This window comes from Poecile atricapillus, chromosome 8 (genome assembly GCF_030490865.1).
Source record: "Poecile atricapillus isolate bPoeAtr1 chromosome 8, bPoeAtr1.hap1, whole genome shotgun sequence".
NCBI classification, from domain to species: Eukaryota; Metazoa; Chordata; class Aves; order Passeriformes; family Paridae; genus Poecile; species Poecile atricapillus.
Window position 1 is genome coordinate 15097020 of NC_081256.1, and position 12437 is coordinate 15109456.

Sequence of the window (12437 nt, forward strand, 5' to 3'; positions counted from 1 at the left end):
TCTCAACCCACAACTTGCTGGAGCTCTGTGGCAGGACAGGATGCAGTGTCAGCAGCAAGGATAGCGTCAGACTGCCCCGAGGGAGCCCAAACTCATACACCTGCCCTGGCCCTGCTCTGATCAGAGCTGGGTGTGTGGAGGTATTGGGGATGCCTGGGGGAACACTGGGACATGGGGTGGAGCTGCTGCTGCTGAGCCAAGGGCAGAGCAGCAAAGGGACCTGTGTATTGTGTGCTGCATCTCAAATGAAGGCAGATGCTGGGATAGGGAAGGATTTCCCATGGCCCTGGGTGCTCCTCAGGTGTCTGTGCACGATGGAAGCGGCACATACTCCGCTCTCTGTGGCTGCATCCTCCCCTTGCTCATTTGCCTCCTGGTCATGGTGCCTGTTGCTGCCAGGGCCCTGGCAAGACATCTTCATGTCATGCTCTCCTGGGACCCCCAGAGAAGGCAGTGGGCAGGGCACAGACCCTAGGACCTGCCTCTGCTGCTGAGAAGCATCCATGTCTTCCCAGGTGAGCAAAGGCAGGAGCCGGCTGCAGGGCAAACATGCTCTTGGCCATGTTCAGAACTCATCAGTAACGCTCAGCTTTGATCAGCTGCTGCAAATGAATGTTCCTGCCAGTAGCTGCCTAGGCTTGGTTCTCTGCTTGCCCTGGGCTCTTCTGCTGGGCTGTCTCTGGGGGTTATCAGCCACAGATTGGGCAGAGAATGTGCGGGTCTCCCTGCTCAGAAAGAAATATTTCCAGACTATTTTCCTCCACTTCCAGCAGAAGAGATTACGTTTTTACACCAAAGTGGACTAGTTTCAGACAATCATATTGCTGATCCTGGAGCTGAATGGGGAATGGGGCTTCCCAGTGCCCAAAACAAGGTGCTGGGGAAATACCACATCCCCACCTGTCATCCCTGCTGCCTGGTTCATTGTGCTCATGGATTGGTTTTAAGCAGCAGAATGAGAAGTCACTGGTAGGAAATGAAGACAGCTGCATTCACACTTGACTCTATTGTTTCATAAGTATTAGCAGAGAGATTGAAAATGTAATTATGATCATTAAGCTAAATTGCAATCTTCCTACAGGAGCTACCAAATTATTTACAACAACTCTTCATCCTAATTCCCTTAACTGTTTCCTACCCAGTGGAGGAGTCCTAACTGCTCTGGGCTGCCTGCACTGTGTTCCAGTGCAGGCAATCCTCGATGGCATTTGTGAAACAGCAGCAAGTGGCAGTTCTTACTCAGCAGGAAACTGGGATGGGAAAAGAGCTTGTGAGAAACAGTGGTGCTGAGGGCAGAGCACTTTGAGGGCATAAAGCCACAACAAGAAGGGAGAGCCAGAGGGAAGTGTGCAGGACTGGGAAAGGCAGTGCCCAGCTGCAGTGAGGGCTGGCTGGAAAGGGCAAAGTAATGCTGGGCAGATGCTCACCAGGGCTGGATTTGGGCACTGCCTCTCCTGCCCCTCGGGGCTGAGCGTGTACCTCTCACTGTGACCTTTGGAGCTGAAATGAGCACAGATCCCAGAGTGGCAGGACTCAAGGGCCATGGCACAGCCAGGCCAGCCTGGTGCAGAGCCTTGCTCTGCACACAGACCCAGCAGCAGCAGCTTTGGTGCTGCTGCTCTGCCAGCTCCCTCCAGGAACACTGTCAGCTCTAATTAATGTCACAGTTCAGCTTGTTCATGCATCCGAGCAGACTGCGTGCAGCTTCACGGTGCTGCGGAAGGAGTGATGAATCCCATCCCAGAGCATTTTCCTTGTGTCCCCCCCTGCTTGCCCATGCCAGAGCAGCAGAGATTTCCAGACCCAGATGTGACACCAAGCTTGTCACCCCTCTTTGTGGGATGGCAGGCTGCCCAGCTGCCCCCCATTTCAGAGCAGGAGAGAAAGGGAGGAGGCAAAGCCCTTTACTGTGACCAGCTCTCCAGGGTCCTTCCCACCGAGCAGAGAACATATGTTTGAAGACATATGCCCCTATTTTGGAGCATAGGGACAGATGATGTATACCACGATGTGCCACCACTGGGTCCAAGACATCTGGGCAGTGGCATGAAAGCTGAGATGCCTGCAGCTAGCAGACCCCGACCTTCATCAGTCCTGGGCTATCCTGTCCCAGACCTTGCCCAGTTTCTACCATCAAAGGGGCTTGATTTAAGCCACAGATGGAAGCTATGCTATGGCTTACCAAGTCTGGGCATGCAGAACATACCCCAGCTTGGGAACAAGCATTCTGCAGCCTTTCTCCCACCTCCACACCTCAGCAGCAGCATGGACCACAGTGACCAGGGTTGGATCTTGGAGGGTGCTAGGCAGCTGCAGCTGGAGCTCAGCTTCTTGCAGGGCTGCCTTGTCGAGCCAAGGCTGGATTGGGACCTTGTCCTTCATTATATAACTGTTTCTCTGAGTGTTTTCATAGCACTCAGCCCTCCCACCAGGCAGAGCCCCCACCGGCAAGGGGGAATGTCATGGTTTTCTGAATGCATAGCTTTGATTTCCTGCTGGGAAGTAGCAGTGGACAATTCTGCACCCCCCTGGCTCATGCACCTTGCCAGGCAATTCTGCACCCCCCTTGCTCATGCACATTGCCAAGATTCAGCCCCCTTCAAGGCACCAGGCAGCAAGCTGGAGGTGTCACCTTGTCTGGGATGGGTGATGGAGATGTGGAGAGAAGCAGAACCTCAGAGGCCAGATCAGTTCAGTTCCTCCATGGGGCTCCTTGAGCCCCGCGGATGAACCGACCTGGCCTGGCCTCTGGGACCCCACGCTGTCCCTGCACTGCCCTTGCTGCCTGCCCTCACATTCCTGTCCCTGCACATCATCTCCTTCCAGCTGCTGAGGAAAACAGCCCCTGCTGCTACCAGCGGCTGGGGTGAGGAGGGGGAGACGCCTTCACAGCACATGAGCTCTGCGGGAGCTGGGGCTGCTGCTGACCTTGGAAATGCAGGCTTTTTTTCTTCCCAGCTCCAGAAGAAGCAGGAGGTGAGGCATAGCTGGCTGGCACTGCACCCTCCTTGCAGCACACCAGGTTTTGTTCATCATCAGTGGGACCCTGCCCACCCTCACCCAAGAAAACCAGGGGCTGTGCAGTGCTGTCACCCACAACCCCCTGGACAGTTTGACAGCAGGTTGTCTGACCTGTGCCTTCCCTGCAGGATAAAATTTGGGATCCTTTCCCCACTGAATAATAGAGGGTTTGGTGTGATGGCCAAGAATTGGGCAATGGGACAGTTGTGATGCCTTGGGAATGACTAATAGCAGTGGAACAGGTCAGCTGCTCTTCTCCAACACACCGCCAAGGAGGAAATCCTGACGCCTTCCTGCTTCTCTGAGAGTCACAGTGTGTGTGCTGAAGGTGACTTGGAACTGTCCCAGGGTTGTACTTGATACTGAGTGTTGCCTGTAGTCCCCAAAAGGAAGAGGTTTTCACCACTGACCTGGTGCCATTCAACAAGATTTCACATCCAGGAGTGCAAAGCAGCCCCTGAGCCAGCAGTTCCCACATCCCCTCTGTTCAGACAAACTCGATGTGCCCCGTGCAAGGCACATCTCCAAACTAAACTGCAAATAATTCTGGATCTAAATCAGTACTACAGTCTGGGCTAAAAGTCATTTCATGACTTGGCTCATTCCACTTGCCCACTGGCTAATTTTTCTGGTTGCACATGATATCTTTTCCTGTTGTGGATGAGGAAGACCTAAAGATGGGAAAAGGGCATGCTAAGGGGAGAGAAAAACAAGAAGTTGTACATGAGATCCTGCCAACACTTCCACATTTGTGTGGTCCCCCTTCAACCTCATTTTCAGGAGAAAATCTGTAGTACATCAGCAAATACACAGCCAATAAATAGTGTTAGCAAAAACGGCTCTTTTCCCCTTAATCTCTTTGTTGCCAGGAATAATCACATGCTCTATTTATCTATAACACACTTGGGGAACCTTAGGCACCTGGTGCAGCACCTAAGCTGACTTGCCAAAGCACCAGCTCCATGTGTCAGGCTCAGAGCAGGATCACATTCTTTCCTAGTGTTGTGTTGCTTGTTATAGGTATTTTCTGGCCAATTCATCACACACTCTCTGCTAGATCAGAGATGTGTGAAGCTCAGTGTTCAACCTTGCTGCGCTGGAAACCACCTTGGGTGACCCACTGAGCCTGGGCAGGGCAGTGATTTGCACCAGGGGGAGATAGCAGTGCTTGACAGGTAATTCAGCAAACACCTGCTCCTGCATTTGACTTCTTCCCCCACAGTTCAAACCTACTGGCAGAGCTATCAGGCTGCCTTTCTCTCCCTTTGCCTGCCTGTGCCTGGGAAAGCAGTGGTGGGATGGGGCTGCCAGGCTGTTGGGGAGCAGTTTCAGAGTCTGTGCTGCTCTTTGCGCAGCCCTCACGCCTCCGCTGCGTCAGGGGCTGATTCACCATCCGGAGCTGTAAGGCTGAGTTAGTGCTGATGGATGGAGCCTGATCGACAGGGAACGTGTCTCTGCCGACAGCCCCAGCAGGGGCAGTGCCACGCTCGGTGGGACACTGTCAGTGGGCAGCAGCCCTGGCACGGGGGCTGGCATCAGCCCTGGCACCGAGCAGAGACCACAGAACAGTTTGTCCTCTACATATGGGAACAGGCCGTTCCCAAAGCCCTACTGCGCCTCCTCACACCAGCCCATCAGCCAGCAGAAGGCTTTTCAGCTTAGCAAGCAGCTACTTGTTTAAAAGGAAAAAACAGCAGCAGCTCAGCCTTTTACTCAAATCTGTTAGAGAGGAGGTCTGACTCTCTCCTCCTCTCCTTTTTCTAGGAAGACATTCCTTCAAACTTGCTGTGTGGAAAATAAAATTACCTTTTTCTCCTCATATGCACTTGTTCTCATTTGCAGGCCCAGGCATGCTGCTATGGGGAGGGCAGGGCAGCTAAGCGCACATGAATAACCTCACACCGGCACTGCAGATGTACATATGACTTTTTTTTACGGTTCTAGTACCAAAATATCCCAGGCACAAAGGGATTTGGACTCTACAGCTAATGATCTATACAGGCCTCTAAGGAAACTGCACAGTAGCCCTGCTAATGGCTTCAAGGGGAAATGCTTCAGGCCCTGGCTGCTGCTACTGCTGCTCAGGGAATTGTGCTTTTAGCTCTGGCATGCGATAAAAACCTTTTCTCACTGCTGCAGACATGATGGCTCTTCTGGAGAGAGGAAAGGCATTGACTAAGCTCAGGCCATTAACCACCTTTAAGCACACACGGAGGATGTAAAGCAAACACCACCCGGTCATTCAACACCCGGGGTTAGTTAACTACCCCCGGGACTCCGTGCCCTCTCTGCTCCCAGGTGCCGTATTGCTCCCTGCTCCAAGCACTGCCTGCTCCCTCTGCCCCGGGAGAGCAGAGCTCTGGGCACAGACCTGGGGCACTAACCTCAGCCCAGAGCACCGCAGGTTCCCTGCTGCCAGCCAGCCAGGCAGTCTGGCAAGCCTCATCTTGGGGAAAGCACTTTGGGATAAGCTCTCTCTCCCTGGTGCTTCAATTCCCTTTCGTGCCCCTTCCCTCCCTGGGAAAGGCAAAGGGAGCTTTGTTTGAGAAAAAGCAGCAAGACACAGTATTTCTTTAGCAAGGTGTGTCTGCAGTACCAGCCTGAGCGTGCTCAAATCCAGCAGCGGCCACCGTCACCTGCTGCATCTCGCTGCACATCACAAGGCAAGAAGGTGCCAACTTTAAGGGGACTCCCCCCTCTCCCCATTACCCCTTCCCATGAAAGCCATGCCACTGTGCCTCCATCCTCTGACTGATTCATACTGAGACAATGGTCTCGCTGGTGTGGTGGCAGATTTTGCAATGGATTTTAATGAGGTATTTACAAGTTCTGAGGCGGGCTCCTTGCACAAGGAGTGTGGCCTGGCCCTGGCAGCTGGTTGGGCTTTTCATTGACATTCCTGCGACTCCACCGATTGCAGCACAAGCACAGTGGAAAACATTTAGACATCAGAAATGCCAGATTAATTATCTCTTAATTGATACCTCCACTTGGGGACAAATGAAACCGGAACATCTCTCCTGCCCTGGGAGCTTGCCACTTACAGATTTACAGCTAAAAATACCGCAGCAGTCCCGTGGCTAATCAACTTCACTGCTTACCCTGGGAGAGTTTATGAAATTGTCTCAGACTGGCACTGCGAGCAGCGAGAGACCGGCACCTGGATGCAGATGGCATTAACACTGTGCAGTATCCCAGGGAAGAGGCACTCTGCCTCAGGGCATCTCAGGCCCCACACGTGGGCTTCTCCAGACTAGGGTCCAGCCCTGACGAGATGTTTCTCATACTTTCCTGCCCATCATTAGAGGCTGTAGAGAGAAAACCTCATCCCTGTGCCTTTTAAGAGCTCTTAAGCACGCTGTAGTGTAACATTTCCAGGGAGCTTGGGAATCATGCTTGATGCTTGGAACAGCCTTTTTGTGCAGTGCTCTCCTCCACCTACAACACTTCCCAAGGGATCTTTTGCCCCCCGCCTCCTTACAGGAATCCACACACAGAAGCCAAATTGCCACAGTGACCCCAGTTTCTTTTAAGTTACCGTCATCTTTATTTTCTTCACATATGTGCAAACAGAGGAGATCGCAATGGTGGTGTTCTTAAAAATAACAAAATGTATTTGCATACATTTCCCTATGTACAGGTGAACAGCCACAAGTAGTCTTCTTTTGCACAGCAAAAGATCTAGAGTATTGAGACCGGGGCCCAAAAAAAAAGTCTAACTTAAAAACAATAATAATAAAAAAAACCCCAACTTCACAACAGTGCAAACCTCTTGGACACGACAGCACGATGGAGTGACTTTAATGGAGAAAACGGCGGGGGGGCCTCTCGGATGTGAGATTTCTGACTGTAAACAAGGCGCAACACCTCCCTCCCGCCGCCCTCCCCGGGGAAAGCTATTCCAGGAATTTGGCAGATCTTCAAGGGCTGAGCCGGAGGTAAACAGCCCGCGGCCGCCTCCCCTCCTCGAGCGAGTTGGGGTCCGGCTCCGGCGGCCGCCGGCACGGGAAGGGCGTCCGCTCCGCGGGATGCTGCGGGATGCGGGGGCACCGCGGGGAAACGGCGGGACTGCGAATTCCCCGAGGGGCCCCGGCGGGGCCGGAGGGGTCCGGTGCGCCCCGGTGGGGCCGTGCACGCCCGGAAGGGACCGTGCATTCCAAGAGAGGCCGGAAGGAACCCGGTGCGCCCCGGCGGGGCCGCGCATTCCCGGAGGGAAGCCGGTGCGCCCCTGCGGCGCCGCTCACGCCCGGAAGGGACCGTGCATTCCCAGAGGGAACCCGGTGCGCCCCGCTGGGGCCGTGCACTCCCGGCAGGGACCGTGAACTCCCGGAGGGGTCAGAAGGAAGTCGGTGCGCCCCGGCGGGGCCGTGCATTCCCGGAGGGAACCCGGTGCGCCCCGGCGGCTCGAGTGCTCAGCCGGTCTCGGGGTCGCCGGGGGGCGGCTGCTCGGCGTCGCTGCCGGGCGGGGCGGCCCCGTCCGTGCCGCCGCTCTCCAGGGAGGACTCGCTGCCCGTGCTTTCCCCGGAAAGCAGGCGGCGAACGCGCAGGTCGGCGCGCAGCGAGCGCAGGTCGTTGCCCAGGCTGAGCTCGCCCAGGTCGCGGAGGAGCTGGCCCAGCTCTGGGCTCTCGCCGCGGCCGGTGCTGGGGCGCAGCAGCTCGCCCTCGGGCTCGCCCAGCGCTTCCAGGATGTCTTCGCAGTCGCAGTGCATGGCCCGCTCTTCCTGCTCCTCGCCCAGTAGGTCCTCCGTGATGGAGCCCAGCTTGGGCGCGCTGCGGCTCCGCTCTACCGGCGGCTTGTAGCAGCACTGCCCGTTGAGCAGCTTGCGCAGCGGCACCAGCGGGATGCTCTGCTCGCCCACCAGCTGCTGCTGCTGGTGCCGCGCGTCGTCCCGCTTCTTCAGCCGGCGGAACTCGGCCAGTGCCGTGGCCGAAGTCTGGTAGAGCAGCAGGGCCATGGCCTTCGCCTTCTCGGGCTTGGAGACCAGCACGGCGTGGCAGCGCAGCATCACCGCCTTGTGCTTCAGCTCGTGGCGGTAGATCCAGGCGAAGACACGGGGCAGGCGCGGGTCGGCCACGCAGTAGGTGACCCGGTGCAGCAGGTAGAGATGGCCGGGCCGGCGCAGCCCCTTGTCCTCGGCGTGGGCCATGCGTATGCCCTGCGCGCTGATGGTCAGCTTCATCTTGGTGCCCTGCCGGCCCGCCTCGCTCTTGCTCCAAATCTTGCAGACGGCCAGGTCGGTGCAGCCCTCACCTTTGGACTGGATGGTGGTGGCGTTGCCCAGGTAGAGCACAGTATACGTGGGGTCTTCGCTGGTGACGCGAAATTTCCGCCGCTTGGAGCGGAACATGCTGCCCACGCGGTGCAGGGCGCTCTCGGGGCAGGCGCGGGCCAGCGAGGTGAGGGCCGAGTAGTGCACGCTCACCGCGTACCCCTTGGGCTTGCTCTGCCGCCGCGCCTCGCCCGCCGCCAGCTCCACCTTGCTCCGCTTCCAGGGCAGCATGGCCCCGCGGAGCCGCGGCTAGGCGCCGCGCCGACGGCTCCGGGCGCGGGGGGGCATGCCACGGCGGCGGCGGCGGCTGGGCTGCCCGCCCGCCTCACATCCTTGCGGGCGCCGGGCCGCCGCGGCCGTAGATATAGGCGGGCGCCGCGCTCCGCGGGCGCGGAGAGGGGAGGCCCCGCGTACCGAGGGCGGAGCGCCCGCTGCCCGGGCCCGCCGAGCCGGCGGCTCGCTGCTCGCCGCCCGCCCGCCGCCGCCGCTCTGCGCCGCCCGCCGCGGAGCCCCGGCCCCGGCCCCAGCCCCGGCCCCGCCGCGCCGTGGGGCGGGCAGGGGGCGGGCACGGGGCGGTGCCAGCCCGGCCGGGCGGCCCCATCCCCTCCCCGCTCGCAGCGGAGCGCGGCCTCCAGCGGGGCACGGCCGGCGGTGCCGCCGCGGGCGCGGAGGAGCGGGGACCCCCGTGAGCCCCGCCTCGCTCCCCACGGCCACGTGCGGAGGGTGGCTGCCGTAGCGCTCTCCTGCAGCTTTCGTCAGCACGGGCTGGTAGAATGGAGAGGGCACCGCGGGGCATCCGTCTGCCCAAAATCCCCTCAAACTGATAAAAATCCCAAGAACATTGTGGGACCTCACGCTCTGGGAGATACCACGACCGGGAGAGCCCCAGCCTCAGCTGCCTGCCCGGTCAGGGTGTGCCATGGACAAATCCCGTTCTTGCAACATGATCTTTCCTTTGGTTTGGTTAGTCCGGCTCTGAGACCTGAAGGGCCTGCAGCAAATACTAGTTATTATGTATGAGTAATCCTTTGCTCTTTATTTATATGCAGCAGCCGAAGAACAAGAAGCTGTCTTGTAATTTCTTGTTGGGGTTGCTGAGTACACTTGCAGACATAATGAGAAAGTTGGTCTCTGTGTTGTTACTATAGCTTCTTGTGTCATGTGTCAGATCCTTGCCAAAAAGAATAGAAATTCCAACGTTGCAGATAATGGCACTTCATCACAGTTTGGATTAATGCTCGACAAAAGGGAAGCAGTACGTACTCATGCAGTAAGATATGTAAACACCTGCCTAACTTATTTGACAAATCATTTCTAGAGTTTGGATCAATTAAACTAGTATGTAATTATCGTTGCTGTTGTTACCATGATTATTATTATTACTATTATTACATCATGCCATCTAGCAGATTACTTGGGAATTGCAAGTAACCACAGTGACCAGCATCAAACTATTAAAAAGCACTTGCCCATTTGCTTGTGTTTCCAAAATGCCCCTCACTGGAAGGCAGCGTGGTTAGCACCATTCCTTGAGACTTCTCAGCCACAGCTGGTACCAGGGGATACCAGAGGCCAGTGGTAGGTGTGGGTCAGCAACATGCTGCATTTCCTGTCTTCAGTAGCTCTAGCACAGCAGTTTGCCAGTGTTAGGAAGGCTTTTGCTTGCCCTGAGAAGTGAATGTGTTAATGCTCCCATTTTCCAATGAGAAAACTTCGTTTTCCAGCTGCATGGGCTGGATGTGCACCAATCAGTGCACACAAGCTATTGCATGGCCAGGGCTGGGACAAAACAGGCCAGGCTCCTCAGCATGAAGCCCAGCACCCACTGGGATGCACAGCTGGGCTCGGCACTGTGCTGAACCAAGCCCTCTGCCTCTTCAACAAAACCCCACTGGGACCTTACAGGAGGGCAGGTGAGGGGCTGAGGTCTGCCCTGGCCGCAGTGCCCAGCAGCAGCCACTCTGGGGGGGTCTCAGCTCTCAGCCCATGCAGGCTGGGTGCCAGGCACCTACTGGGAGCTCCCCATGGTGCTGCCGGTGTGGGGGCAGGAGGGGCTATGTGCTATGCTGCAGCCTGTGGCAGACAGCTCCTGCCAGCCTGTAGGACCATCCCACTGCATGGCAGGGAGAGAAAGACTTTGGTTTGTACAGCTGATTCATCTTCAAGTAGCATTCAATGTACTTTTCTTTTGTCTTCTTTGTCTTGCTTTCCTTTCTGTGGAAACAGAAGATGCTGCTCTGCACATAAAATAAATCCAATGGCTTGAGGTGACATCTGACACCCACACATGTTGTGGCACTCCCGCAGTGCTCCAAGATCTGCCTCCTCCCTCAAGGTGTCCTGCTGAACCACAGCTCCTCAGACGCACGCCTGCCCTGTGCTCAGTGGCTGCCACCTGCCTGAGCAGTGCCTGTGAGCTGCAAGGCCAAGAGCAACCCTGTCTGCTCCTCTGAGACGCGTGGGCATGGCAGTCTCTCCATATGAGGGAGTTGCTTTGCCAAAACCCTGCCTCCTCCAGCTGTGGGCAGAAGAACCTGTTCTGAGCCTTGGGCTGCTGGCTCAGCAGGCAGGTGTTTGCTCCAGGTGGGATGGAGCAAGAAAGGAGGCCCACACACCCTCCTGCGGTGCTGCCTCTGGAGGGACTGGTGCTGGTACACAGACACTTCAGATAATGATGCCCACAGAGCTGTTTGCAGAGTCATCCTCATCTCTGCCATCCCAGTTGAAGTGATCTGTGTTCAGGAATGTAGACTTCAAGTTTTCACAGCATAGGTCATGCAGGCTGCTGAGCCCTGTGGCTCTCCAACAGCCCTTGGGCATATTTGTCTGCAAACCCCAATGGTGCATAAGGTGAGGAGGCAATCTGACCCCTTTGCCCTCCTCATGGCCTCCCCAGTCCTAAGGCAGTAGTGCTGCCATTTCTGCATTGCATTCTTGTGGTAGAGAGTTCCTTATCAGCATCTCAGAGACCCACTGGGGGCTCCAGATGGTGGCTAGGGAGCAACAGCACTGCAGAAAACCTGCCTCTGTACCACTTGGAAGTGCAGCAGCAGGGAACATGTCTTGTGGTCACATCCCTGCTCGAGAATGGAATCCGCCTTGGCTCAGTTCCTTGCTATGCTTGCTCACCAGTCAGTGTGCCAGACCATTGTAGCTTTCTTTGCTTAATTAATGGGCCCAGTTAATTCAGGACCATCTCTTTCCTGCTATGTAGCAACTGCTTCAGTTTTGGGCACAGATGATTGCCACATGCTTCAGCAGCTGAAGAGCACGTTACAAATCGTGGTGCTCTGTGACAGCAATTCCCACACAAAATGCTCTGAGTTCTGTGCTGGGTTGAGGAGCTGTGCCACAACCTTTGGGTGAAGCCTGGCAGCAGGGAGCAGCCCAGTTAAGTTTGGGACACCTGCTCCATGCTTGAGGCTGTTCCTGTGGTATTGGATGTCTGCGTTTCATTGCCAGGAGGAGAAGCTGAGGTACAGTGAGAGGGGAGCCTGCCCTATGGGGCTAGGGCATGCTGCCTGCTTCCCAGTGAGCATGAGGCTCCATCCTGGCCTGCAAGGCCGGCAGCACCTGCCCGTGATGTGTAGGACTTGCATGCTGGGGGCTTATCTGTACAGTGCTGTAGCCTGGGGGCTGTGCAACAGCCTGCTCTCTATTTATACAGTATTCCAGGAGCTACCGAGCATCACCTGCCTTCGTGCAAGCATGCAAATCCTGAGCGAGGCGTGGGAAAATCTGTAAGATACCATCTCTGCCCTGCGGCCCAGAGCCGGCAGCACAGTGAGTGCTGTACTTGGCCCTCGGCAGATCCCACTCCCTGCCACACTCCATCCCTCTCCTGCCCTGGCCACTCGAGTCTGCACTGGAACCCAGGATCACACCCACCACGAGCCCATAGGTTCTGGGGTGCATGGCGTCTCTGGAGCCCAGACAGGCAGGCAGCTGCCCAACACCTCTGTTGAAGGAAACTTCCAGGCTGCCCATTCTGGCTGCCATGTGCAGTGTGGAGAGATGCAAGTGTCTGTCTGATGGAGAGAGTGAAACCCTGCAGGGTGTAGTCCCATTTTAGGGATGGCTTTTGTGCCCAGCAGCTGGAATTGGAGCTGTTGCGGATCTCTGGTTGGGGAGAGTGGTGGGAAAAGG

General features: G+C 56.5%; 1 protein-coding gene across 1 annotated transcript; it reads right to left on the reverse strand.

Moving 5' to 3' along the window:
- Positions 1–6544: 6544 nt before the first annotated feature.
- On the reverse strand, positions 6545–8778 carry FAM43A (family with sequence similarity 43 member A). The gene has a single exon (XM_058844072.1). The coding sequence runs from the start codon at positions 8520–8522 to the stop codon at positions 7434–7436; it is 1089 nt and encodes a 362-aa protein (XP_058700055.1). The 5' UTR covers positions 8523–8778; the 3' UTR covers positions 6545–7433.
- Between the last annotated feature and the right edge of the window lie 3659 nt (positions 8779–12437).